Genomic DNA, 27,195 nt, shown 5'->3' on the forward strand with positions numbered 1-27,195 from the left:
TTAAAAACAACATTATTTCAATGAGTTATTTTTAATTCTTTAGGATGTTCAAGTGTCCTAAACCCTTCATTTTTATTTTTTTTCTGAACCTAGTATGTTGGTGACCTTAGTTGGGGACTGAAATGTCCTGCAATTACTAGAGGAACAACTATGGACCTATTGGAACCCTTTTCAAGCTCTGTGTGCTTGAAGTCATAAAATGCATTTACATCTTCCATTGCAGGGGAGAAAAAATGCATGTTAGAAATAAACATTTCAGATTCCTTTTAGAAGTGACAAGAGACAATGCTTTCAAATAACTTTATATTAAGCTTACCTAGACTGAGGGATGCCACATTTCCATTTCATTGTTGGACCCCTCTCCCTGCACACACTTCAGAAGTCACAGTGTGTGTGTTCAGTACAAATAAGAGAGGCAAATTCTATACTAAAAACCAGAACTGTAAGAAGAGTGAGAGATGTTAGAAAATTGCAGTGCTTTTCCATCTTAAAATCGTAGGCGTTATAATCAAGCTGACAAAAAGCAACATCGTTATGTAAAATCACCCTCTTTGTTTATGCTAGCAAAGGTCCCTTTAAAACATTTTATTTCCTGTATTTCACAATGGTTTCAACAGGTCGTATCCTAATTCTTAGCTTGCAAGTAGGTTTTAAAAGGCCAGCTAGCACATTCCTACCTAAATGAGAATATGCCTTTGGGTTCTGTGACACTTGGGTCTTCCTCGGGACAGGGAGATACCCACTGCTGTGCTGGGAAAGATCTGCTGTCACTGGGCTGCTTTCTCTCCCTACTACTCACCCCTCTCTGTGCCTTCTAAGAGAACTGCAGTTAGTTAGTTAGTCTTGTAGTCATAAATATTATTTTTGCCATCATGATATAAGAATCATTTAAAGCCCTCAGAAATTACCTGCCTCTGAGTCCTTGCTAAGCTGAACCTGAGGGGGAGTAGCCTTGGTATCAGGAGGGAGCAGAATCTGCAAGCAGATTTTTAATTTGGCCCAATATAGCTCATTTGTTTCTCCTGAGTACAACAGAAGCAGCCAAGTTGAGAATTCCTACTCTTCACAGTTAGCTGGTAACACCTTGTAGGTGAAGTAAACCTTATTTCCATCAAGTGCCTCAAGTTGTTCAGTAGCCCAGGGTCATGAGATGTGTTCCATCATCCCTGGGCAGTCCCTGGATTGCTATGGGGAAATGCAGCTTATCTGCATGCAGCTTGTTACCTCTTAGAATGATGCTGGATCACTGTCTGTGTTTAGCTGTTAAAAACTACATGTGCCACATTCATTTGTTCCCTTCCAACGTGGGCATTGTAGTCCCTATATCATCATGTTTTGGTGTATATGTGATTACTCTGACCAGATGCCAGCACCATCACGTCTTTTGAAGGTTTGCAGAGCCTTTACAGTGTGGTTTCATCAGGTTCTCCAAGTAATTTCTGCTGCTCAAAATCAGGTTTTCTTCCTCTTCTGGGCACAGCTGATGAAGAAACACGACTCTTTACTCTGATGTAATTTTTGCTTCAGTATTCTTTTAACAGCTTAATATATTTCCAGGTTGTTGAAGGAAGACAATCTATGATATATCCTCCCAGCTGATTTAATTGAGCTGGTATGCTACACCACACAGAAGTGTAGTGCTTGTTGAATTCAAGAAATGTCTCAAGCTGGTCACACAGTCAATGAGAATGGATGGACACAGGAGCACAGTGGGTCAGTACACAAATTGTTGAAGTATTTCTATAAAAAGATGTATATTATTTAAGCATGTATATACCTAAGTTACACACACATTCCTAATTTAAAAGGTGTGTCTAAAAGCTAATTGGTAAGCATCAGCACTTTAAAGATGCTTCAGATATCATCCTGCCTTTGAAAGATCTTTGCAATGCACACATCTTATTATGTAGCAAACAGACTTAATGCAATTTGTTAACATGATGCTAACCCAAAAAATCTGGGCACCAGTCCCACCAAGGTTGCTTGCCCACTCTTTTTCATCAGTAAAAATCAGCATGATTACTCCCTGGTATAAAGTTAAGCAGCTGTTTTCTGAAGCAGGGCCTTTTATACCAAATTACAGCAAATCGGGTCAAGGCAAAATCATTCAAGTTCTTAATCACAGTAGAGCAGCACAAACCACACATTTCTGCCACTGGTACCGTGGCAGAAGGAGCAACTGTAGTCAGCATTCCCAGGTGCATCACCCCCCCTGTGCTCCCCAGGTCCTGATTCTGCAATCATTTGCACAAGGTATGAGCTGAGATGGTGGTGGTTGTACAGGAGCAGAGAACAGAACTGTTTTCCTGTATTTAAAGTTACTCCTGCATGCACAGTCACTGAACAAGGGCCTCAGTGAAGGCTTGGCAGCTGCTTTGGATAATGTACAAGAGGCAGCCAGCAGAGGGTAACAAGTATGTTTGTCTCAAAACCATGACATTACAGTGAATTACTTTCCTGGAAATAAAAGATCAGCACAATTCATTAAATTCACTTTTAAAAATACTTTATTTTGTTTTTAAAACCATTAAGGCAAAACCATATTTCAATTTAAATGTGTTTACATTCAGTTTTAAAGGATGACTTTTTTTTTTTTTTTTTTTTTAAGCACATACGTTCCTATCAGTCTCTCTACAAACACTATGAATTCAACTTCTTAATTTTAAAGGCGACAGGAAAAAAAATCAGAATGTAAAAAAAAAAGAAAAAATGTTTAGTTCAAGTTTTTTCATCCTAGATCAGTAGGCTGGTAACATGTAAGAATGTATCATCATATTTAGTTGCATGTAATTTTTACATTCACAAGTGCAAGAGATTTTGTCTTTCTATAAATTCCCTGTGAGACCAGGGCTTCCATTCTTTCTTGAAAATGTCATTTGCATTGTTCTGACAGAAAGAAAGTTGGGAACTTGGCTTGAATTAGTGGTATTTTACTGGGAAACAAGCATTCCATGAGAATTAGGTTCGACTATTCACTGCAAGAAATGTCTGCTCTTTGTAAGTTCTGTATTTGCTGTTAATAAAATGTACCCAAAAACTCCTAAAAAAAAAGGTGGCTGGAAACAACGATCTGATTTTCTTCTTTAGTATTGATATGTTGATTTAATTAGAGACTTGTTAGTTCTACTGAGTTGGGTTTGGCAATGTTAAGAAAAAAATGTAGGGTTTTTTTGTGTCATATCAGGTAACAGACAATTTAAGATGTGATAAAGGGTTTTAACATCATGATGTAATTAAACTGTTGCGTTCCATTCCTAGAGAATTCTCAGAGCAATTGTTTGTAAAAGCTGTGTAATAGGAGGAGTGAAATGAAATGCAGCTCAGCACCAGAAGCTGATAAACCAGACACTGTCAAACGATGAGGAGGGGTGTTCTTCAAATCCCTAAGATTAAACATGGATTCATTTCGTTATTACTGAAGAAATATCTAAACATGTCCTTCCACTTCTCTCATCAGAGGAACCTATTTGTGGCTACTGAGATGGAGCCGTGGCTTCACATACCCACCTATCCCTGGGAGTCACTTCCTAGGGGAGAGGGATGAAAGATCAGCAGCTCCTCCTGCTACCTGCACCACATCCCCCAGCAGCAGAGCCAGAGCTGTCTCCTCACTGCTGTGCTGCCCCTAGGTACCTGTCTGAGCAGCAACCTGGCACCCCCAACAACCCTGTCACTCACAGGAGTTACTGCTACAGCAGTCTCTCTCCAAAAAGGCAACCCCAGGCTGCCTGCTCCCTGCCAAAATATCCCCACGAGCATCCAAATCTGCCGCAGGTAACCAAGTGTGGATGTGAAGAGCACTCTACGTGGTTATTTGCATGTGAATCACCCAGCAGAAGAGCTGCTAACCTTCTTACAGCTCCTCTTGTGCATCACAAACAGATTTTGGGTGATAATGCTGCACTCCTACACAGTAGAATGCAGAACTTGGATGTTGCCAGTATGTTGTTAGCATTTTCCCATACCACCTGTTTTTGGTTTTTTTTTGACTTTCAAGTGTGAAGAATGCCACGGAACTCCTTGCATTGATCGTAAGGCTGGTGTCTTTTCCACAATAGGGATTACTGTACCTGCATATCCAACCTGAGAAAATATACCAAGATACTTAAAAACAATTAAGTAACTTGCAGTCCTTATTTAAGGCCCAGCCTGCAATCAGATTAATCTCTTTTGCGTCTGCACCCTAACCCTTGGGCAGAGGCAACTCAACTGAAATTGAGGTCTTTGCAATAGGAATCCTCTTTTGAAATATCCTTGCAATGGAATCTGACAAAATCAACTAACACGATAAAGGAGTTCAAGAAAAAAAAACACCAAAACCCAACAAAAACCCAAAACCACGTCAGAAGTAAAAAAAAACTTTTAACCCCCCCTGTAAGTACATTAGAGAAAATGAAAGAGGAAACACCTGTGCCCTAGGATAAGTTTAGTTATCAGGAATTTATGTCACATCTTTTCAGTGCAAAGTGACATCTCTGTCAGTGCCCTTTACAGGTGTTTCTCATTCCTGCCTCCAAAACTGAGAAAAGAAGTAGCTGTAGGTTACCACAAGGAAGTCCAGTAGAGCTTTTACATATAGGATACAAACACCTTAATAGACCATATAACTATACGGTGGCACGGATCATGTGAAAAATTCAAGTTTCAGCAGTTTGGGGAAGTAACATTTTTTTTTCTATTACAAAAGCAGTAAGTAGAAACCATTGCTGGAACACATGTAATATACTCTGCTGGTACTGGATGCTGTGTTTTGACTACAGCAAACTGAGAGGTGCACCTTTGAAAGGCAAATTCATTCCTGTGTCAGGATTCCTTAGCAGTAATGCTGTAAGCACAGACTGTCGTCACACCAGGACACAGAATCCCTATGGACAGGTTCTGAATTCATGTCTACTTAAATTCATAAAAGGAACATTTCAACATTTTGTTTTGCAGTGCCGAATTACATGTGTTAAAATACCTCTATAAAAACTGCAGATCAGCCTTAGTGCAGGTAGCAGGAAATCATCCTGAATACACATTTTTATTTCTTGTAAACCACAATTCAGTGCCTCAGAAAACAGCAGTAACGGAGTACTAACAAAGTCTAGCTCTTTTTAAATCTCTTTTCAGACTGTTAAGGAAACTGAACTACCATGCTGTAAATCACAGATTAACTTAGTTTTATAAATTATCTTTCATATTGGTGAACTTGAGTCAAAATGTTAAAAGTGTTGCCTCCATTTTGAGGTTGCAGCGCTCCCTTGCCTAGACTTACCCTTATTAAAATTAAATAAAAGGAAGTCTGTGTTCTATGTGAAAATATATTTTTAAATTTGGTTACAGTTGTCAAGACCAAACACTGATAAATTGCAGAATTTGTGAGTTTTCCACAAATGGTACAATAATAAAGACCAACAGGAATAAATAGCAGTTTGACTTCAGGCCCATCATCCTTACTCATAAATCTTTCCTCACTATACAAAAGGGTCACAAGATAAAGTATGAAAAAATATTTAAATTAAATAATTTACATATTTTTCTTAAAGCACCTCTGTAATATAATTTAGTGACAATTTATATCTTGCAATTATACTCTTGTATTTTACAAACTGAAACATGAAGAAATGCTATTACATTAAATTAAAAAAAAAGCATGATACATAACAACATCAGTAATCTTAGATCAAACCCAAGTTTAAATCTCTAATAAAAGTTTAAATCTCTAATAAAAGAAGAATAAAGCTGATTAAGCCTAGAAAACAAATATTATATGCAACTGATTATCAAGAAAGCACTTGAGATATAAGCAAGCGCCATAAGCAAGTGCCTACACTGCACCTTACATTTCAACACTTACCAAAGGATTAGGGTTTTTAGGGAAGGATCATGTTTTGTAATCAATATCAAAACATCTGCAAATGCATTTGTTAAATGTAGTTGCAGTTTTCCAACTAACAGGGATGCTTTTAAGGAGAGACAGAGCTGACATCCTTCTTCTTCAGAGACAGCACAGGCAGCTACAGTGTGATCTCCAGCTGCTTTGTCTGAGATGGTGCCCAGGTATTCCAGGCTTTCCATTAAAAATATGGAGGAAATTCAAATTTAACACTCTGTGACCCAGCTCTCGTGATGAATAAATCTCCTCAGGTTTTAGCAGTTTGAATAAACAAACAAATGTTTAGATGCTTATTATAAGCTCTTAGATGTGCAAACTTGTGATAGCTCTCTCATGAGAACAGACTTAGTGCAACTGCTGGTATTTCCTAAATCTGTGCGGGCCAGAAATAATGCAGAAAAATGATCTTTGGCAACACTTCAGCTTTCTAGCAGCTGCCTAGAACCAAAGCACAAAGGCACAGGAAAATGGCAACTAAGTTAAAAAAAAAATTATTTAAATCTGTAGAAAGATTCAGTTTCTTTAAGTGGAAAACCCTATTTATTGGCTCTCAATTTGTGTTTAAAATAAAAGTAGGATTCTGAAATTTTAAAATGTACAAAGTAGCTGATTTTGGTTTTTTAAATGGCAGTAGTTTTGTTACACTGAAGACAGTACACCTTCGGAGAAAATATTTAAGAAAATAAAAATAAACATCAGGATTTCTGTAACACTGGACACAAAACTATCCTTTTTTTTTTTTCCCCCTTGTCAAAGTACCTAGGGCATCCCTGTAACTAAACAAAAAATCTCAAAGAATTCTCAAGAATGACTACACTGTATGTTTGTGGAAAACTTAAGTTGTATAATTGTGTGCTAGGCTTTTCCCATCTGTTGTCTCATGTCTTAAGCTGTTTGGTGGGGACCTGATTGCTAACCTTTGTTTTTTGGTGCTATGACAGTAAAATAAGTTATGTTGATAAGAATCAGATCAAAACTATACCTAACAATCCAGAAAACCCTCAATAATTTTTAATCCTAAAATCTGTTCACTTTATTTCCCTAAACCATTAGATGATCTGGACGACACAGAGATGCTGAAGGCTTCTTGGGGAAAAAAACCCCAAACATAAACTGAGTAATCTGAAATCTAATTGGCAAAAGCCTTCTGAAAAAAAAAAAAAAAAAAAAAGCCTACTGAAGCAGCTCATTATGCACTTCATTAAAAGTGTAATGTGGACTTCGAGAACATCTTTTGCCCTTTCACTCTTGAGAAGTGCACTGTCTGTTGTTCTTTGAACAGACACTCGGTACAAGCACAGTGCAGCAGTCAGGGCAGTGGAAGCTACCCAGGGTTTTAAGCTATGTTAACATCTTGTTCATATTTCTGGAATTCAGAGATGCATTCTTGCAATTATTTTTTTTAAATTTAATTTAAAACAAAAATATCAAACTTCAGCGTCCAAGGAACTAGTTCAAAAAATACTCGCTGGTTTTCAAATACCAAACCAAAATGGATCCGGAACGGGAAAAATGCAAATTATGCACTTTCCTAATGCCAATAATAGGAACCAGTTACAAGTAGCTGCTAATACAGCTAAACTTTATGCCTTTTACTGAGTGATGCTGGTTTTCATTCTTTATAGCTTTGCTGTGAATTTAAGTATTTAAGTTTCCCATGTTTTTAAAAAGTTTCAGTAAAGCGTTTAAGCCAATTTTGAGAGCAAGAGTAGGAAAAAATGGGTTTTGTCTGCACAATGTGTCTGATTTTCCTGAGAAACTTCAGTACACCCAAACTATAGAACACAACTTTGAAATTTACCTTTTGGGGGAAAAAAAAAATCAGCTTAGGAGATAAACACTTGGCTATCAGAGTTTCAGTATGACATCACAGAACGGCTGAGATTTTGACAGTTTTGACAATTGTTTTTGAGAAAGCAATACTGCATGTCAGCTGTTTCAGTGCTCAGTGTCTTATGCCTATAGCCCACAGTTCCTCAGTGCAACAGGGCTGGCTTGAAGAATGAGGCAGCATCAATGCCAAAATCTTCTTGCTATTTCTGAGAGCATTTTGGTGCTGCTGTAAGACACAAAACCCATTTCTCACCTAACGTTTCCTGGTAAGGCCAACAAACTTCATTAAGAGATGTATTAGAAGTAGCTGTAAGGCAAGGCCTCTTCTTCCTCTTGCCCTCTTGTTCCCACTGGCAACAGGGAAGGGGAGAGAGTTTTGTGCACGTGCATTTATTGTTTCTATCCTGCTACAGCTGGTTACCAAATCTGAAGCTTATGCTTCAGTTTTTCACACTAAATATATCAGACACTAAAACTTCCCCTAATTACCTTCTCCTGGATAAATACCAAGTTAAAACCCAATAACTTATCCACTGCCTAGCCATGCCAGCAGACCTGAAAAGACACAACTTTTTTGACTGCAGTAAGAATCCCAGTATGATGCTCTCACTTTAGCAATCTTACTTAATTTTTTTTAAGTGAGGCTTTAAAATTTTGAAGTCTTCAAACGTGCTACAGTGAAACCAGTACAATGTGTCCTCCTGTGCCAGTGAAAACTTAACTAGTGTAAAAACTGAATCCTGAGATCTCTGTGATATGAAACAAATAGTAAAATCAGGAAGTAATGTGAAGTTAACATATTTTTAAACAAACAAACAAATAAAGAAATATCACAGTGTCTTGCATGCAACTAGCACTTTTGTGTAGTACTCTGATAAAAGATCCTTAAAAATGGCAAAGTCAAGCAGTTTCCTTATGGCTCATTTTGTATCAGGAGTAAGCACTACTGTAAAATCAGTTTGTTCTCAGGAACATGATAAACTTCCTCTCAACTCTGCTCTCTTTCATTAATAGTCACTGCTGAGACCCACAAATGCACTTCTTGGTAACGTTGTCACCTTATCCACTATGGCTGTATGAAAGGACAGAATTTGGTGAAATCATCTAACTAATACTTCTAGAAGTAGGAAGGAAATCTATTTGAGTGAATAATTGGAACAAAATGAAACCATGTATTCATCAGAAAAGTAAAGAGGCCCAAGCAACTCTATACTGCCAAGGTACTTCTTAAGAAAGAAGCTGCCTTTCCTATAGAGTAATTTCTTTAGATTAAGCTATCACTGCACTAAAATGCTGTGCAGTTCAATTTTATTTTTTTTTTTTTTCTGGGCAAAGATTAGATTCTTCAGTCTCTCCAAAACTCTTGCTAATTCAAAACAGTATTTTTAAGTCAAAACTGCATCTTGAGCTACTACAAGTTCTCCAAAATACACATATTTTTCCTCAGGAACGTTTTCATATTTCTTTAAAATACTTTTGAAAAAGGGTTCCATCTCTTTATCACATCTACTCTTCAACAAACCCATAAATGGAGCATCTCTGCTGTATTTTAGAAAACTCTTGGGATTTTATTTCATTTCATAAAAGAACTGTCTTTTAAACATGCTAATCCTAAGGTAAAGCAATGTAATACTGTATGAAGCTGTACTGCATTTCATGGAATTAAAGCAGCAGCAGATCAAAGGTCTTCCAAATTTTTTTTAGAACTGTATGTACAGTAATAGCCAACCATATGATACATCTAGAGTGACTGCTGTAAGAAAAGGTGTTAGCTGGTTCTCAGTAATTACCATTAGCCAAAAGTGCATAATTTTTATGATTGTGCATACACCTGGAGAGAATTCACTAAATTTGTTATGTTAACTCTAAAATGACTAAGAGCCAGGAGGAAATACAGTTTTGTTCATTTCTGTTACTTAACATTCTGATTTATTATACAAATATGTATTCTTTACCAATCTTCAAATTTCCAAATAAAAGAACCATTGTAAGAACCATTTCATGAGCACTATGATCAGTACATTTCTCCAGAACTCTTTCAAAAGAAAACAAAAGATCCCAAACCAAAAGAAGTGTTAACACTCCAGTTATCCAGCTTTTAGATTTTTCATGCTCTGGGTTGAGTGAACAGCAGATAACTGTGCAAGTAGTTTTGCTCCCATCTGTTATTAGTATTGCTTTTGTCTTTAAATATTATGGAAAAAAAAATACTAAAAATCCTTAATACATATCCCTGTAGATTTCCTGTAGTAAAGGATGCAAATGTGCATCAGATTCAGTCTTCTTAATTATCTGAACAAGCTGAGCATGCTCTGTGACAAGTTGTCGGAGGTCAGCCATTTTTTGGAGAAGTTTTGGGAAGAGGAAGATGTCATCAGGATGGTTGGTTTGCAAGTGGAGTTTCAGTACATGCACAATGCTCTCCTGCATTTTTTCAATGTGTTCTACATTTACAAGACCAGGACGATCTGTTCTCAAAACAAACAAAAGAATACATGTCATAATTTGATAATTATTCTTTAAAGTAGGCTACTTTATAGATTCTATACTGTAGGCAACAGTGTATATTTACATTATATACATGTATATGTATATATACGTATACTGAGGGCAAAAGCTCAAAAGGCATCTTTGGAAGAAAAAAAGAAGTAAGTTGTCTTCTTTATCCCTTGCCCTTTGGCCAAAGTTTTCTGAATGCCCACGGTTATTTGAGGAAAGATTTCATACTACTAAATCCAACCCATGCTACAAAATAATAATAAAAAAAAACCCCAACACACCACCCTCTCAGAACAAAACACAGCAGAAGAATCAAGCATAGAAATCCAGTTATACATTCTATATGTCACATTCTATGTGTCACAATGTCAGAAATCAAACCGTAAGGATGAAGAAAAAAGTCTTTTGCTTTTTCTAGAGAGTTACTGAAGTTTGGTAACATTCTAGCAAGACAATTTTTCACTCTTGGTTCCCATATGCCCTGTCACAAATTACTGATAGGACAAAAAGCACCAATTAAGGCTGGTTTACTCTTTATAGTATATGATCTCATTTTCAGCTACTTGGAGTTCTTCAGTGGCTTCACTCTCCAGAACCAACTTCTCTGTAAGAAGGCTGGAACAACAGACTAAATATGTTTCTTGAAAACTTAAACTAGTTCCAAGGAAAACAGAGGTGGAGTAAAATCCCACAAAATTATTTTGCCTTCAAAGAACTCTTATGACTTTTGAAAATGTCAAAACACCAATGCATTGTGCAAAAGTAATTCAAGATTTGATGGGAACTTGCTGTCTAAGCTAACACATGAAGCTTTTCAAAGTCTACAGATCATATCTCCTCCTCATTTCTGATGCAAATGGGACAGTGAAACATCCTATGAGTTTGGCAGAATGCAAAAAAAGGCAGGTGGGAGCAGCTTTTGGAACTTTCTTGATCTTTCATTTCCCTTTCACAAAATTAGTTTTGAATTCAACCTTAAATATGAACATTTCTGGAGGAAATAAATGATTATAATTATTACATTTATGTTCCTGCACTAATAAAAAATTCAAACTATGGATTTAACAAAAAATCCAAACTATGGATCTTTAACAAAAAATCCAGACAAACCTAACATCCACATTCCTAGGTACTATGAAATAATTTTAAGAAGTACCATCAACTGATTTTTTTTAATTAGCTAAATAAGCTATTTTTGTTAAAAAACCCTATGTTTGAAAATCAGAACACAGTCAGTGCATGAGCAGAGCTGTACATTTGTACAGAACTCATTACATGATGCAATCAGCAGGTGTCAAAGATGAGCAAAGCTGTGGTCTGCACCTCCAGCATCATTACATAGAATTTTCCCACCCATATGACAGATAAAAACACTGGCTCAAATGCAGCCTCAAACATAAAAGAATAAAGTTTCAATCCCCAAACAAACAAAAAAACCCCAACCAACACTCTTCAGTTCCCACTTTTAATAGCAGAGAGTGAGAGAGGCTAAATGGTTACTCCAAGCACATCTACAGTTCTGCAAAGCAGAACACAGGATCATTACTGTCCACAATTACACTGTATTTTCTATGAAACACACTAAGAGGGAAAACTACATTTTTGGTGGTAGAATTGAATATTCAAAAAAATATACATTTTCCCATTAAAACTATTCATTCATGGGGAGAAAATTTTAAAATTTACTACCTTAAAAACCACAAATGCAATGCTTACCTCCACAGCAAATGATGGCAGCAACAAAAAGGGATATATCGCTATCATCCAATTCTAGTGCATTGAATTTCATTGCAAAATCAAATTTTGGCTCCATGATATCACAAAATGGCTTTCTCAGGCTTTTCAGGAACTCCCGCGTTATAAATCCATTTCCATAGGCTACCAGCATCCCGTCCTTGTTCATCACAGATGCTAACATGGCAAATATGGCTTCATAAACTCCATATTTTAAGAGTGTCACTTGATCATTCAAGTCAAGACTGGAGAAGCCAGGGATAGATTTGGCAAATTCAGTGAGTTCTGTGACGGTCTCTACAGACGTGCACTGGCAGCAGTGGAAGATTCGAACTTCAGCTTCTTTGTTCTGAATTCCATTGGCAACCAATTTTGCCACCAGGGTTTTCTCTGCCATACACAAGGTAACCATATCGTGTATAACAAAAGGCTACAGAGAAAAAAATACTAATTCAGTGACAAAATAATGGTTATTTAGCATTTGTTTCCTAAAGAATGAGGATGATAGACTTGAATTTTCATGGTAATCAGCCTTCAACTAACAATAAACCCTGAGTTTTTTCATACTTCTGCATAAAGAGAAACCATGTACTCCAGAACTACAAACTGCATTATCTACAAGCAAAAATGCAAGCAGTAAAATGTAAATATCTTGGACACATTTCTTTAATCCAGATTTATGTAGTAGTTATAGGGAAGATCCAGAAGTATTGTGCTTAGTATGCAGAGCAAGTCCCAGAAGGTTCACAAAAGACTTGTATTACCTTCTCCAGATGTCCAGGTTATTCTGCCTACATTCCTATCGATTCCTAAACTAACTACACTTGATGCACATCATGATGCTTTCCTGAAGTATCCTAGGGGGAATACAGACAGTCATTTAAATATAGGATAGCATATTTGCACATGAATGTGAACCCTCTACTACACTTCTGTGTTTAATTATCAGAGATTTTCATGTCCCAGCTGATCTTCCAAAGAAATTTCGCTCATCTTTCTAGCTTTTAGCTAGTGCTAAGCCAACTCTAAACCCAGAATGCCATTCAAATGTCAGTCAAAACAAAATTTCAGTCTCCATTATGGTCTTTTCTACAATCCCCTTAATTTAAAAAGACATTTACATTACAAACTGATGAGCCAGTCCCTTAAAACATCATATTATGTATATATATATAAAAAAAAAATTCAGATTTTCTTAACAACAATTACACTCAAAAATATTTTGATACATATCTGAAAAGCAGTAATCAAAACAGAGGACAATTGACTAAAGGAAAACAGCAAAACCCCATGCTTCCCAGCCTACCAAATCCATAGCTATTGACCTTGAACATTCATTTAGTTAAAAAAAACCAAGTAAAGCACCTTCTCTGTGCTGTTTTGCTTGGCTCAGATTAGGAATAAATGAAGAACATTTAATCCCCTGTTAGTAACTCATAAAATTAACTTATTTCACTTAGAAAACTGTCAAGTAAGCTGTTTTCCAACAGTTGTCTACTTTTTGAATGCTTATGTCAGCCACACATTCCATCCAGAGTCATACAGAACAGAACTTTCTGCATGCATGTGGATATGACCCAAAAGTGGCAAAGCAATAAACCCACCATATTTCTAGACCCTTTAAAAGATGTAGGTTATCTTGTGATATTTTTGGAATTTATCATCATTTCACCATGCAAAAAAAAAAGTAGGTATGGCCACGGACCATTTAAATTTAAAAATGATTCCTTGTCCTCATGAAAAATGATCTCTCATTCTGAAAGGAATTAAGAGTGGTGCCAAGAACCACTTGAAATAAACTGTTAATGCATTGCTCAGAAATATGTGGATCACTAATTACCAACAACAAACCCCTCATTATTTTTTTTTTGTTAAAAAGACAAAAGAAATTTAAAACATCTGTTTTCCCAAAAGACAATGAAATAGCTTAAAAAACTCTCTCCTTTTCCCTGCATATTGAAGAATGAAGAAGCAGCCTGTTTAGGATATACTAGGTCTGATTATTCATTTTAATCTTTACACGTAAATTCACAAAGACACGTGCGAGCCACTATTAGCTAGGCAATCAGATGGCTATATTATCTGAGAGCCTTAATCTCATAAATCCAAACATAAAAATTAGGATGAGGCAATCTAGAATCCTTGCATGAAAGATACATATTGTAATTTATGATTCTGACACATGGTAAGAAGTTTGAAAAACACTTTATGCAGATGCCTACTTGGTAAGCTGTTAAAACATGGTACTTACTGTAGGCTTAAGTCAGCTTGTACCCCGCCAAAAAATTAAGTCCATGCTTAATTTTAAGCATCCAGTGAAGAAGACTGAATTATTCATGTGTTTCTCTTTTAATGTAGAAACCTGCATGCTTGGCTAGACTAGACCATAATATGCCAGATTCCATAATTTAGAAGGCAGCTTGCTTACAATGTTTTGTAGCACTGATCCCCACCGTTACATTATTTTTATAACAGCATATGTAAAACCTCTCTCCTGCAATTTTTTACTGGTATTAAGTATCTTATTTTAGCAAGGATTTATGTATAATTAATGTAAATCACAACAGAATTTTTTAAAAAAAATGCATAAAGTAAAACAAGTCAGCTTTTAACTGTTTCATGTGCTACAAAACAAAAAGCGGTTGATAGCATCAGATAGCCTGAAGTTTTAATTATCTAATGAATTTTTCTTGCTATGCTCATTAACTTTTAGGAAATTTATTCCCAATTGTCAAAACAGTATGGCTCAGAGTTAAATCTCAAAGATGTTCTGTAACTAGTAAATAGTACACACTACATATTAATTATTAATGGCCTAGTACCATAAATAAAAATTCATAGAGAACATTCACTGTTTTGTGTAAGACATTCACTAAATTATCCTGAAAGAAAAATGACCTCCACAGTGTCTGTGTCTTCACAACTTTGTTTGCTTCACCCTTTCGAAGTAACTGTACAGTAAAGATCAGGATGGGCAGGTGAGGGAATGGCCAGAACTGTCAACAAGGAATTACAAACTCAAGTTTTCTTTCCCCTCCTACCATTAATATTGTAAAGATCGAGCACAGACCCTATGAGGAGAGGCTGAGAGAGCTGGGGCTGTTCAGCCTGGAGAAGAGGAGGCTCAGGGGAGACCTCATCACTCTCTACAACTCCCTGAAAGGAGGGTGTAGCCAGGTAGGGGTTGGTCTCTTTTCCCAGGCAACTCTCAGCAAGACAAGAGAGCACGGTCTTAAGTTGTGCCAGGGGAGGTTTAGGTTGGACATTAGAAAGAATTTCTTTACTGAGAGGGTGATCAGACATTGGAATGGGCTGCCCAGGGAAGTAGTGGATTCTCCGTCCCTGGAGATATTTAAAAAGAGACTGGATGTGGCACTCAGTGCCATGGTCTAGCAACCGCAACGGTGGTAAAAGGGTTGGACTCGATGATCTCTGAGGTCCCTTCCAACCCAGCCAATTCTATGATTCTATGATTAAACCCAAAGTCATATAGAGCTCCTTTGTACCCTAAGAGATAAGAGTATTTATCCTGACATTTGTGGCAGAAACATCAGTGCAATTTTTTTTCACTGTGATAAGAGAAATGAATTTTGAATTATTTCCCCCACCCATACCAAGAGGTATTAACATTCAGATGTGGCTTTTTTTTTTCTTATTAAGAACTTATTTTCTTTAACTTATGTCTCTACTATAATAAAAAGTTATGAGCTTCCCTTTACAAGTTAATCACCGGATTTTCCTGGAGCTGCTTATTATTATGATAGCAGCTAAAACCAACCATACTTGCTACAGGTGTTTGCTTTTGCATATTTGATGTCTGTATTAGCATGACATTTATTTTCTAAAATACTATAATATTTTAATGATAATGATGATAATCACCTTATGCACTTGCCAACTTTACTTTGAACTTACAGCAAAAGTACTTACTGGATTGTTACTTGCTTTCCCTGCAAGAATGATTCTGGCTTTAACCTTGTTCATATTGAAGTTTTTCAGGTAAGCATCATGAATCCTTTTAGCGAGTGATTTAAGATCTGCCATTTCTGAATCTTCTACATAATTTTCACCTGTAAGAATTTCTGCTTTCAACTTGGCCTTCTCTGACCTTGGCATTCGTCCAAAACGTATTGCTGATGGGAAGACAGAATTGTAAAACAAACAGAAGTTATACAAAAACCTAGGACTTTTACCATTGCTGATTAGAGCAGTAAGACTTCACCTAGAAAAACTGAGGTAGAGATAGTATTTGTGTTACAATAAATTAATGAGTGAAAAAATCTCTTCTGCTCTGACATAGTCCTTGACTATTTCTCAAGCCAACATATCAAGCTGAAGGTTTGTATTTCAAAACACACACTGGTATCTGCAGTGAGCTAGGATGCATGTTTTTTTCCTTCTGTATTACCAAAGCAGTTGTATTTTCTCCTCTCCTTATTATGTCTACAACTCAAAACCACCTCAGGAATCCTACAGAACTGTGTAAACTCATGTCAGAAACTTGGCAGAGAGTACAGAAGCTAGATGGAGAGCTGCCTGGGGAATTGCTCCACAGGGAATGCTGAAACAGAGCTGGACCCAAACCCCATTTCTGACTGTGGGGCATTCAGTTCTTTGTGCTGGATATTCAGTACAACAGCAGATGTTCACACGCAGCATTTTATGCATTTTTTTTTCCCCCCAATAGATTACACCTTCAAGACTGAAGCAAATGAGAGTAGTTTGAGTATCTAACCTAATCATTAGGATATTCTCTTGAATAGGCAAGAGATGTAAGTTTGAAATATCACTGGGTATGGAGGTCACCCAGTTCTTGGGCTGGTGGTTTTGCCATTTAGCGATGAAACAGGCATGTTCACATCCTTCATCAGTCTCAGATGAAAATTGAAATACCTCCATTTCAAAAGGGGCCTTAGCCCTGATAGAGTGCTAAGTTTTGAGATATATAATAATATATATTATATAGCTAATATAGCTGGTTACTCTTACACATTTCACCATCTAAGCAGTGAGAGAACAGACTGAGCTGTCACTGAGCAATTCAGACTATGAGCAGAGCTGGCCCTTCAGTGTGCCCAAGGAATCTTCTTATGACATAAAGAGGTGACTGCAGGCATGATCTGAAATAGCTTCAGACTTCAATGGAAGTCCAACATGGAAGGCTGTAGTGAAATGAGGCAATCAGGTGTTGCTAATTACAAGGTGGGAGGCGTGAGCTTGTGTTAAGCCCACCTGTGCCCAATTAGGGCTGACCCCAGCTGCTCATGAGCAGGATTGGGCAACCAATTTGCCCACCTAATTGGGTGGGTTTAACACAGGCTTACGCCTCCCACCTTGTAATTAGCAACACCTGATTGCGTCATTTCACTACAGAAGGCCTGTTCAGAAGTCTATTGGAAAAGGTGGAAAAGTATCTGCTCTAAACTGAAACTTAGTTTGAGGGTTGTTGAGGCTGTAAATCCAGTTCTAGCTCTTTTCCCAAGAATTATCACTTGCAAGTTAGCTGTCATGTTCTTCCCCCACTGCCTTCCATGTGTTTGCTGCAGTAAAGCTGCTACTGCTCCCTTCAACTAGAGCACAGGTGCCCACAGAGTTTCAGTAGGACAGAACAGCTTGAACTGGATATTAATTCCTGCCAACCAGCACAGCTGCCTGATCAAGTCCTGCCCTTGAGATGTTATTTTGTTGTCTGGAACACTCCCCCCAAGTTTGCTGCTTCAGGAAGGTTATCACTAATCTTGCAGAGACTATCAAGCCTCTCCCAATGGACCTTAACCTCAGTCAAGGCCCACCACAAAGGAGACAGATTTACTCACAACCAGAAAGTCAACTTTCCCAGTGTCTCTTGCTAGGACTCCAGATTACAGTGCCATAGGCAGCTTGCCTAACCACATCCCCACCCCAGCTATCTTGGCTGGGTAGTCTCCTTACAGCTTTTCACCTAGCCCAGCATTTTTACCTACTTCTCACCTACTCTCAAACTGCATCTACTCCCAAGTACAGCCTTACCCCTATCAGAGTAAGGAAACTACTGTCATCTGACCACCCAAAATGTGATTTCTTGTGGCTTGGCCTCTCCCTCTTCAATGATGTCACTTAGCAAGCTACATACTATCCATAAAACTACCTCGAGGGTTGAAATCAGCCTGTAAGCCACCAGCTTACCAGTTTTATCTCATAACAACGTATATAATAATGTAATTTTTAAACTCAGTTATTGAAATACTCTGAATTTTTACCATTCCATTTAACAAGCAATTTACCAGACTTCTGTTCCAGTCAGCACACATCTTCACCCATCCTCCCACCCTGCTCCCTGAACCATCTGCCCAAGGGCTGCTGCACTGTAACCTGAAAAATAACGAACTCTGGTTTCCTACACATTTCTATCCTACGCCATTATCCCTCACAATGAGCCAGTTGTTCTCCTCCTACTCCTTTACAATGCTCTTGATCAGAATTCTTCCAGTGTTGAAATATGTTTCAATGTGACTAACGGTGCCAATTTTCTGTGTGAAGAAATGAACTAAAAGAACATTCATATGGACAAACAGAGATCCAGCACAATTGTGTAAAGCTCATAAGAGTACATTTGGCATTGGTAATGTAAAAATCTGAGGTTCAACTCACATGTATAATTAAAAAAGCTATCCAAGTGCCTGCTTCCAGGGCAGGAACAAGCAAATTATTAAGGGCACTCTTACCTACCATTATGTGACATTCCGACTGAAAGGCACTTTTGAAAACGACAGTACTGGCACTTATTACGATTTTTTTTCTGAATTTTGCAGTTCCGGTCACATTTATCATAGATGAGTTTTAGTCGAATCGTTCTTCTAAAAAAACCCTAGAAAAAATTTGAGAAAACAATAGGGAATGTTAAAGAACGTTGAGTATGATACTTCAATCATAGAGGCAATTGGCAATTTTTTTGTTTTGTTTACTGCTGTCACTAACAAAACAATATGCAAAGTATAATCAGTGAAGTGCTGTCTACGAAGGCAGTCATAGAATGGAAAACACAAAACAGGGCTGAGCACTGCTCCCTCCTTTTTGTGGGAGACTACCAGGACTAGATTTGTTCTTCAGGATTAAGCAAGACAGTCACACACTGCTTTTGTTTGCATTCTTCCAGCCCCCTTTGTCAGAAACAACCTGCATCTTGCATATGCGTAAGTCACACAGACATGCAGATTTAAAACATCTGCTCTTCATCCAGCAAGTGTGAGGGGTATGACAACACAGCACAGTGTATTAGAAAAAGGCAAAGGCACAAAAATGAGCAGTACAAAAAACCCTATAGCTCAACAGATCTTACCATAATGTCTTCCCATGATAGTCTCATGCTGCAAAGTCACAGGCTTAGCATAATTTTTATAGACATGGCAACAGTTTGCTTCACATTACACAAAATCATGCCATTTAGATTGTGGGACACATCTGACTGTGAACTTCCCACGTCTAACAGAGCATTCTATTGTAGCATTCAATTCTAGCACTTTTTCTTAACATTTCTATTTGAGTTATTGTCTTCTGACATAATCCATGAGAGAAAAAACTTACACATATACAATTATATCTCTCACCTTGCATTAAAATTTAGAAAAAAAAAGAAAACTAAAACATTAGAAGGAAAAAGAAAATAATATTATAATTCCTGGGCCGTATCATCCCAAAAATTATGTGTCAATGATAACATTCGTTTGCCTCACAGCCATGCAGTGGCCCGATACCACAAGAGGTACAACACTAAGTGATTAAGGCAGAATGGGGTGGAGATGAGAAAGTCAGGATTTTGTTACTGTCATAATGAAAATGTAGCAAACTCACATGCTTCCCACAGCCATACTCCCAACACAAATAAAACACTAGTGGAGCACATAGGCTTAAATCACAGTTTAGTGTTTTAAGATTGGTTTAGTATTTAACTAACTCTATCCAGAAAAGCAGCATTAAAATTATCATAGTGAATTGTCCCTGCTTGATGAAGGTCTGGTATTGAGTAATGGTATCTGAACAATTTATTTCAGAAAGAAGATCACAGATATGTTTATTATTTAAATAATTGTAATGGCTAGAATTATATTAATTAACCATTTATGTATCAAATGTTTTATCTTCATGTAACCCTGTAAATGAAGCAACATGGTTTAGGTTCTTAAAAAGAAAATTACAACGGTACCTTACAACCTTCACAAGCATGTACTCCGTAATGGTAGCCTGAGGCTTTATCCCCACAAATTCTACATTCAATGTTTAATGCTCCACTGGGTGATTCATCTATGCTACCTGGAGCTGTGGCAAAATTAATGGATGAAGGACTGGATGCTGGTGAAAGGGTGTCTAAAAGAAAAAGGAAGACTTAATAAATACTATACTATCATGACTGATACAATTTCTATACTAAAACCACACCAAAATGAGCTATTCTAAAAATAATAATGAGTTAATAGTAATTAAGTGAACTAATAATTTGGCCATGTTTGAAAAATAATTAATATTTACATTCACAGTGTAAACACAGACAACATACAGGGTGTACCCTGCTGATTTCGTTGAGACATACGATGTCAACAAACAAGAAGCTTTATCAAAGTAACCTTGATAGCAAGAACTAGAAGGGTGACAATGGTTCTTGAAGACTCAGTAAATATGCACCACACAAAATAAGAGAAAACCAAGCTTTTTTGGATTTTCCCACATTCCATTTTATACTTTGATTTTTACAAATGTGTCTCAATCTGATGTTAGCATCAATTTTTATTTTTTTTAATCCCACATCTTAAAATAAGTAAAAAGTAATGAATTAATATATCTTTTAAATCAAGGAAATTTTCTTAACCATAAAAACACACACATACCATTTCATATACAACAAACCTGAAACTGAAAACCATAATTCAACATTCACCTACTGCTCAAGAGAGATACTGCAAAATATAAACAGAAAAAAAACCCCAACCAACAAAAAACCATCACAATGAAATAGAACCCTTCATGATTTCAAGTGTGTATCACAATATCCATTCAACTTGTCACTTGCTCTTTCCAGGAAGGTTACTAACAGCCCATTTTGCCATTACATCTTCATCTCTTGTGCTATGGTGCTCAGCATCAGATCTATGGCTGTGGTGTGATAAGAGATGTTTTCCTAGCTCATGCTTACTCATCGTCTGCTTCTATGATAATCCAGTAACAGAAACATTGCTCAGATATTTTATCTTTTGATTATAATGAGAAAAGCATTTCTAAACTTCTGCGCAATAAAATAAACTCTCTGGACATTTTACTACTAGATAAACATGTTATAAAACTAACGCATTCCTACCTTAATTATTTCAATTATTATTTCCACCTTACTTGAGGAAAATATTTTCTGAGGCCAGAATTTCATTTATCTTCCATCTTGCAACTCGAACCACAAGATTTTAGCAAATTAATGGGTGTGTTATTTTAAAAGAAAGATTAAGAAACACTCATGAATGTAGGTCAGCAAGTATTATGTTGGAAAAAAACTTGGCACAGAACTCAGAGTCTGCATTGCCAGCACTGCCAAGCCCACAGGCATCGAAGTCCTCAAGAACAGCCTAAAACCCAGGACTTTCTTAAGAGTGATTCTTGTTTCCTTTTACTTGCCTTGTAGAATTTGAGCCTTAAAACTTTATATCTTCCATCTACTCTAACAGCAAAAGTATAATGTTTTGCAGTGAACATCTAATACTTGAATTAGAAGGTGACAGTAGAAGCTGCACTAGATTACTCTAAGACTTGTACACACATACACACAAATAAATACTGAAAAAAACTTCTCAGATGGACTCAGATGTTAAAAACCCAGCACATAATGACTTTTCCTTCAGAAGGCATCTCTCTAACATGAAGGTTTGCAACCAAATGGGACTCAAAGCCTATTTCTACAAACATTGCTTTGGGAGAGAGTGCCAAGAGGCAGGTCTCCTTTCTCCCTTCAAAACACTATTTGTTTCAACCACTTGAGCCCAAAGGCACACCTCAGTTGTACTAGTGCAGTTTTGCTAAGGTAAAATAGTGGTCAGTGCTCAGGAATCGATTTAAGGTAAGAATACCCCTAAATAAAAGATAAGGTAAACCATCTAGAAAGTTTATCATAAATTGTTTAAAATGGCTCTAACTGCTAAAAGATTTGTAAAACCAGTAAAAGGAGTATTTCACTGACATTTTGTCTCATTTTGTTCCCTCAAACAAGGCTTCTCAAAGATCTTTTGACTTAAGATTATGTAATGCATTAGCACTCTGAGACTGCTACTCTAACCAGGATAGAAGCTATTAGCTTTACAATACTGCTCTTGAGAAAGGGGAAAAAACATTATGTCCAAATAACATCAGCACACTAAAACATACTGGAAGTCTAGGTGAGGTTTTACAAGTTAGATAATACATTTTTGGCAAACATTCCACAATAGTTTTCATACATATGTGATCTACAGAAACTTGAAAAAAAAAGGAATTTCTTAAATGCAATATTGTCACTTACTATATGACTATAATACACAGTAATTTCTTTGCTAGAGATAGTGATTTTTAGAAGTTATTTTTAAAAAGGTGTTGATACTAATGAAATTTAAAACAGCAACTTTATTTTACAGTAAGATGTCAGTGACGTAAATTAACTTTATCCTTAAATACTTTGAGACCATGCTATAATCAGCATATATATTTCTCATGTCATTTACGTCATAAACAATACTTATAGCATTAAAAAAAAGGCTTTTTAATTTCTATTACTATGCATTTATAAAAAGAAGTTTTTATGGTAGTGTCTTACCTGTTATAACTGATCCATCAGACCCTGGACCATTTCCCAGTGACTGGAACTCTGTTAGACTTAAAGCCCCAGAGCTATCATCACCTAGAGACTGAGAGAGGTCTTGAATGCTGTCCATATCTTGTAGGAACTCTCCAGATAAAGGGCTGCCTATATCATCCTCCTCCAAGGGAGTAAGGGGATAGAGCTGGTCTTCAGTGTCCACCATTTTGATCAAGTAGAGCGGTCACTTAAACGTCTTTACACTGATGAAAGAATAATTTAAAATAATAAACATTTACTTACATATTGGAATATATATCTTTAAAAATATTTCAATCAGTTACAGCACACTGAATGCATGAATTCCAACCCAGTGGTGAAATAGTATACAACATTCTGTTGCTCCAGAAGCTTTATGCAACAAGAATCATTAACAGGACAGAGAAAAAAACCCAGTATACTTCAATATGAATTAAAGTTATGACAAGATCAGTCTGCAGATTTCTTTATTCTTTGCTGACAGAAGTTACCCACTGTGTTTCTATAGCAGGCATTATGTACTTCCCAAAAAAATCTATGGCGAAATAAAAAATATCAATATGCATTCATATTATGTTTGAGCAGTCTTTTCTCACCTTATCTAACAGGTTTAGATATGTTGATTTGGTCTTCTCATCTCTTTTAAATTTGTTCGATAGGTCTTATGACACTGCAGAGAACAAAACACTGTCTTACACTAAAATCTTTGTAGAAATGGGACAGACTACAACCTTCTGACCAGCTCTGGCCAAAGAACACCTTCAGCAAGAGTGCTCCAGCATGTACAATCCAATATAACTATAATTCCTATAGTTAGTTTTATTCCCCACAGTGAATTAAATTTTTTAAGTTGCCTTCAAAACCAGCTGTCACCATCACCAACTTTCAGTAACAACACAGATTCCCAAGAAAATGTCACAAATTTTTGTTTTTCTTCTACTGACTTGTCAGGTAAGGAGCTAGCAAATGTACAGCAGAATGCTACTCCTGCTGCATAAATCTACTTCTTTCAAAAGAAACTCATCTTTTACACTGGGTACCTATGACTTGTGCACAAACCCCCACTGCTGCAGACTTGTCCATGCAATGAATGTGCAGGGGCAGCTGGGGAAGCTCCGGCTCGTACTGTGGTTACTGCTCAGCCTCGGCCTTTGTGCTGGACACATGCTCACTGCAATTCACTGTCGTGCCTGAAACTGCCAACACCTGGCTATTTAGGGACACAAAAATGCTGCTTTTACAATAAAGGTGCTATGTTGTAAGAAAAAAACCAATCCAAACCAAAGAAACCCAACTTCCTTGATGTTGAAGTTTCTAGTACCAGCTGGTGTGATTCTTATGACAGAAAACATTTTCTGTTAAAAAATCAGTGATTTTCTTTGGTAATCTGCAATAGATTCATCCTATGAGAATCAGGAATCTATTTTGGGAAAAATAAAAACATGTATTTTTTATCTATGTAAGTGACAGAAAGGTAACAGTTAAAAGTAAGACAAAGTGCCAACTACTGCTTTACATACTAATGACTAAAGACAGACAGCACTTTTATTCAGTTACACAAAAAAACCCTCAAAATGTTTTGAAGATATCTAGCTTCAATCAACCCTTTTCCTTTTACACCCAGGTTGATGGTAAAAAACTGACTTCAATTATGTTTGCTTAACTTTTCAAGCTAATACACAGATATAGCTGAGGGCAACATGACCTTTTCTAAAGAAGACTAATAGTTATGTTTGTAATAACCTCCAAATGCACACACAGTTTTAAAATAATTTCTTTTTCAGGTGCACTTATTAGTGCACACTGCTATTCCTTTCTGCTATTTCATGGAAAAACACTGGTGCATATATATAACTCCTATAGTGCTTGCCAATGGGTTCACTACATGACTGTAAGTGAAACAATTTTCAAAACTACCTGTTTTACTTATGGCTTTCTACTCCACAGTATGCACTGTTCCAGTTAATCAATGTTATTTAAAGTATATGGATTAGACTTGGAAAAATTTTCTTATGATTTTCAGAGTACACAGATTTTTAAATTCGGATACCAAATGGCTATAGATATACGTCCTATATACTCTTAATTCATTTTGAGCCAAGTGAATAGACATAAAAATTCTAACCTCTCTCTCAGGTACAAGGAGAGATTGAAATGGCAGTGTAATCATATAAACAACAAAACTCTGATGATTAGAACAAAACAATACACTCTATATATGCTTGGGCAATTCATTCCAGTTCTGTGTACCACTGTACCTGTTTTTGAAAGAAACTATGTTGAGGCTAAAAAAACCAGTTCACTTAACAGTGCCCAGATATATTATCTTTCCTGCAAATAATTAAAAGAGTATTGTTTCAGTACTTAGCTCTTAGCACATTTTTTCCAACCAAATACCACTGCAAAGATACAGATTTTTCTCCTCAGTCCAATAGCTTACTATGTACCTAGAAGGACAGAACTAAAAGAGTAGCAGACACAAACACATAGCAAAATCAAGAGCTTCTACTGATTTTACTCAGTTGACACACTGAAATGGAGAACTTTATGACAGGGAACACTGAAGATTTCAGGATCTGTCCAGCATAACTGAGATGATAACGTTTTCAGAAGATTAATTCTATTTTGATTATTAAACCAAGCCAAATACAACAGACAGTTCCGAAGGCCAAAGACTGAAAGAATCACAAATTATAAGAATCAGGTCTCTAAATATCTATTTTTATAAACCAAACAAAATAGGTTTCCAGTCTCCCTTGGATAGGAAAAAATCCAGGTGCTGCACTATTACTTGCCAGGTCACACTACAGGTACCCTTAGTAAAGATCTATTTGTCAAATTTCTTTGAAAGTGGATAGTTTCAACTAGAAAAGGAAAATATGCCCTACATAGGTAGCAAATAAGAATGGGAATTTATCCATGATTTCTAACCAGTTAAGGACAACAGATATGTTACTGTTGAACTGTTGATGCTACTTGGACATGTCACATTGCTGTTCTATCACTATGTACAGCTTGGCTGTATTTAAAAACAACAGCCAAATTAAGTTTTCCATTTTGATACATTAAATAGTCATTAGAACATTGTGCCAGATTGTCATCACTGTATTAGAATATTTATTAGCAATACTAGGCACATCTCAGCTTCTTTCTGAGGGATCAGTTGAAAGACTGCTGCAGCTTCTATTTTAAGAGCATTCATGCTCATACTGATTGTGCCTAATCATGCCTGATTATTTTACAGTGGAACAGAACATTATACTTGAAACTGAAAGAAAATAACTTCTTTCACATAGAAGACTTAAGTGTAATTGCTATCAGTTACAGCCTCTACAGAATTTCCGTAACCTGAAATGATTTAGTAAAGTAACTTCCTATTGTAACTTTCTTCTCAAACTCAGCAGTTGTCCTGTCTCCAAGAACCACCTTCATTTCTCTTATAAATCCTACTGGCTTGTAGCCTGACAAAATATTAAGAAATACCTACATTTGACATTCATAAGCCTCACAGAAGACAGAAAATAGGAAAAAAAATTTGTAACATGTACAACCATCGTTTCTGAAAAAAAAAAAAAATAAAATCAGAAATTTTGTGAATGAAGATTCTAAATAAAAGAGTACTTAAAAATAAAATAATCAGCCTAATGCTTTAGGAATGTATGGTCTCACCCCAAAGGAAAATGGCAGAGATGATTCTAGATTATCCAACAAAGATTTTGTCAGTAAAACATCTGCATCCCTTCAGAGCCACACTTACAGTCACAAGAAGACTCAAGATGCAGAGCAATTCTGCAGAAGCAGAGTGCATTTTTAAAACATTACTTTCACAAAGTAGGAACAAGATACAACTGCAAACATTTCTGATTAACTTCACCAGTTATTCTCTACTACTACTTTTAGTCTTAAGTATCTTTGTACAGTTTCTCTGTTGAGGCAGCATGAACCAGCTCAGCAAGACCTGGAACTAACTGCTGGTTGCTGTTATCTGACAGCTTCCAAACCATTACATTATGCACCTGATATAACTGGAAGATAATATAGTCCAGTTGAGAAATCGCAGATCACTTTTATGTATTTTATTTGTGAAAACGGAGTTACACTGCTGCCCCTGTGACATGGCTGTTTTGTGGAGAGGGAAAAGAGTAAAGAAACCTTGACCTAAGTTGTTTTTGTAGCGATAGCTGAGAATAGTAACAACTGTGCTCCCACAGTCCAAAGTGGACTACCAAATTTGTCTCCCTTCAGAGCCATCAGCAAGAGAGGAAGAAAGGAATGGCAGAGCATATGATCAGCACTGCTCCTCCAGTGTGCTCTTCATGATGTTGTCCCAGGCTAAAACAGTTGTTCACAGCACAGAAAGATTATATTCCTCTGCAGATATGTAGCAAGAGCACACTACCCCGGGCTAGCTGGGGAGGTTCCAGGA

At 36.7% G+C, this 27,195-nt stretch overlaps 1 protein-coding gene across 7 annotated transcripts in view; it reads right to left on the reverse strand.

The window, feature by feature from the left end:
* Positions 1-9,613: 9,613 nt before the first annotated feature.
* Positions 9,614-27,195, reverse strand: part of PPARA (peroxisome proliferator activated receptor alpha) — a 36,143-nt gene continuing 18,561 nt past the window's right edge. For 4 of the 7 annotated variants that reach the window (XM_030457287.1, XM_030457279.1, XM_030457307.1 and 1 more), the window contains 6 exons: positions 22,749-22,993; positions 20,127-20,287; positions 18,653-18,791; positions 15,875-16,077; positions 11,927-12,374; positions 9,614-10,179 (listed from right to left, as the gene is read on the reverse strand). In XM_030457287.1, the coding sequence (XP_030313147.1) occupies positions 9,932-10,179; positions 11,927-12,374; positions 15,875-16,077; positions 18,653-18,791; positions 20,127-20,287; positions 22,749-22,956 (1,407 nt within the window). In that variant the 5' untranslated portion in view covers positions 22,957-22,993 and the 3' untranslated portion in view covers positions 9,614-9,931. Of the gene's footprint in view, positions 10,180-11,926; positions 12,375-15,874; positions 16,078-18,652; positions 18,792-20,126; positions 20,288-22,748; positions 22,994-23,365; positions 23,440-27,195 lie in introns of all 7 variants that reach the window. The other 3 variants (XM_030457312.1, XM_030457293.1, XM_030457318.1) reach the window with 1 other exon arrangement.

Source organism: Calypte anna, chromosome 1, assembly GCF_003957555.1.
Source record: "Calypte anna isolate BGI_N300 chromosome 1, bCalAnn1_v1.p, whole genome shotgun sequence".
NCBI lineage: Eukaryota > Metazoa > Chordata > Aves > Apodiformes > Trochilidae > Calypte > Calypte anna.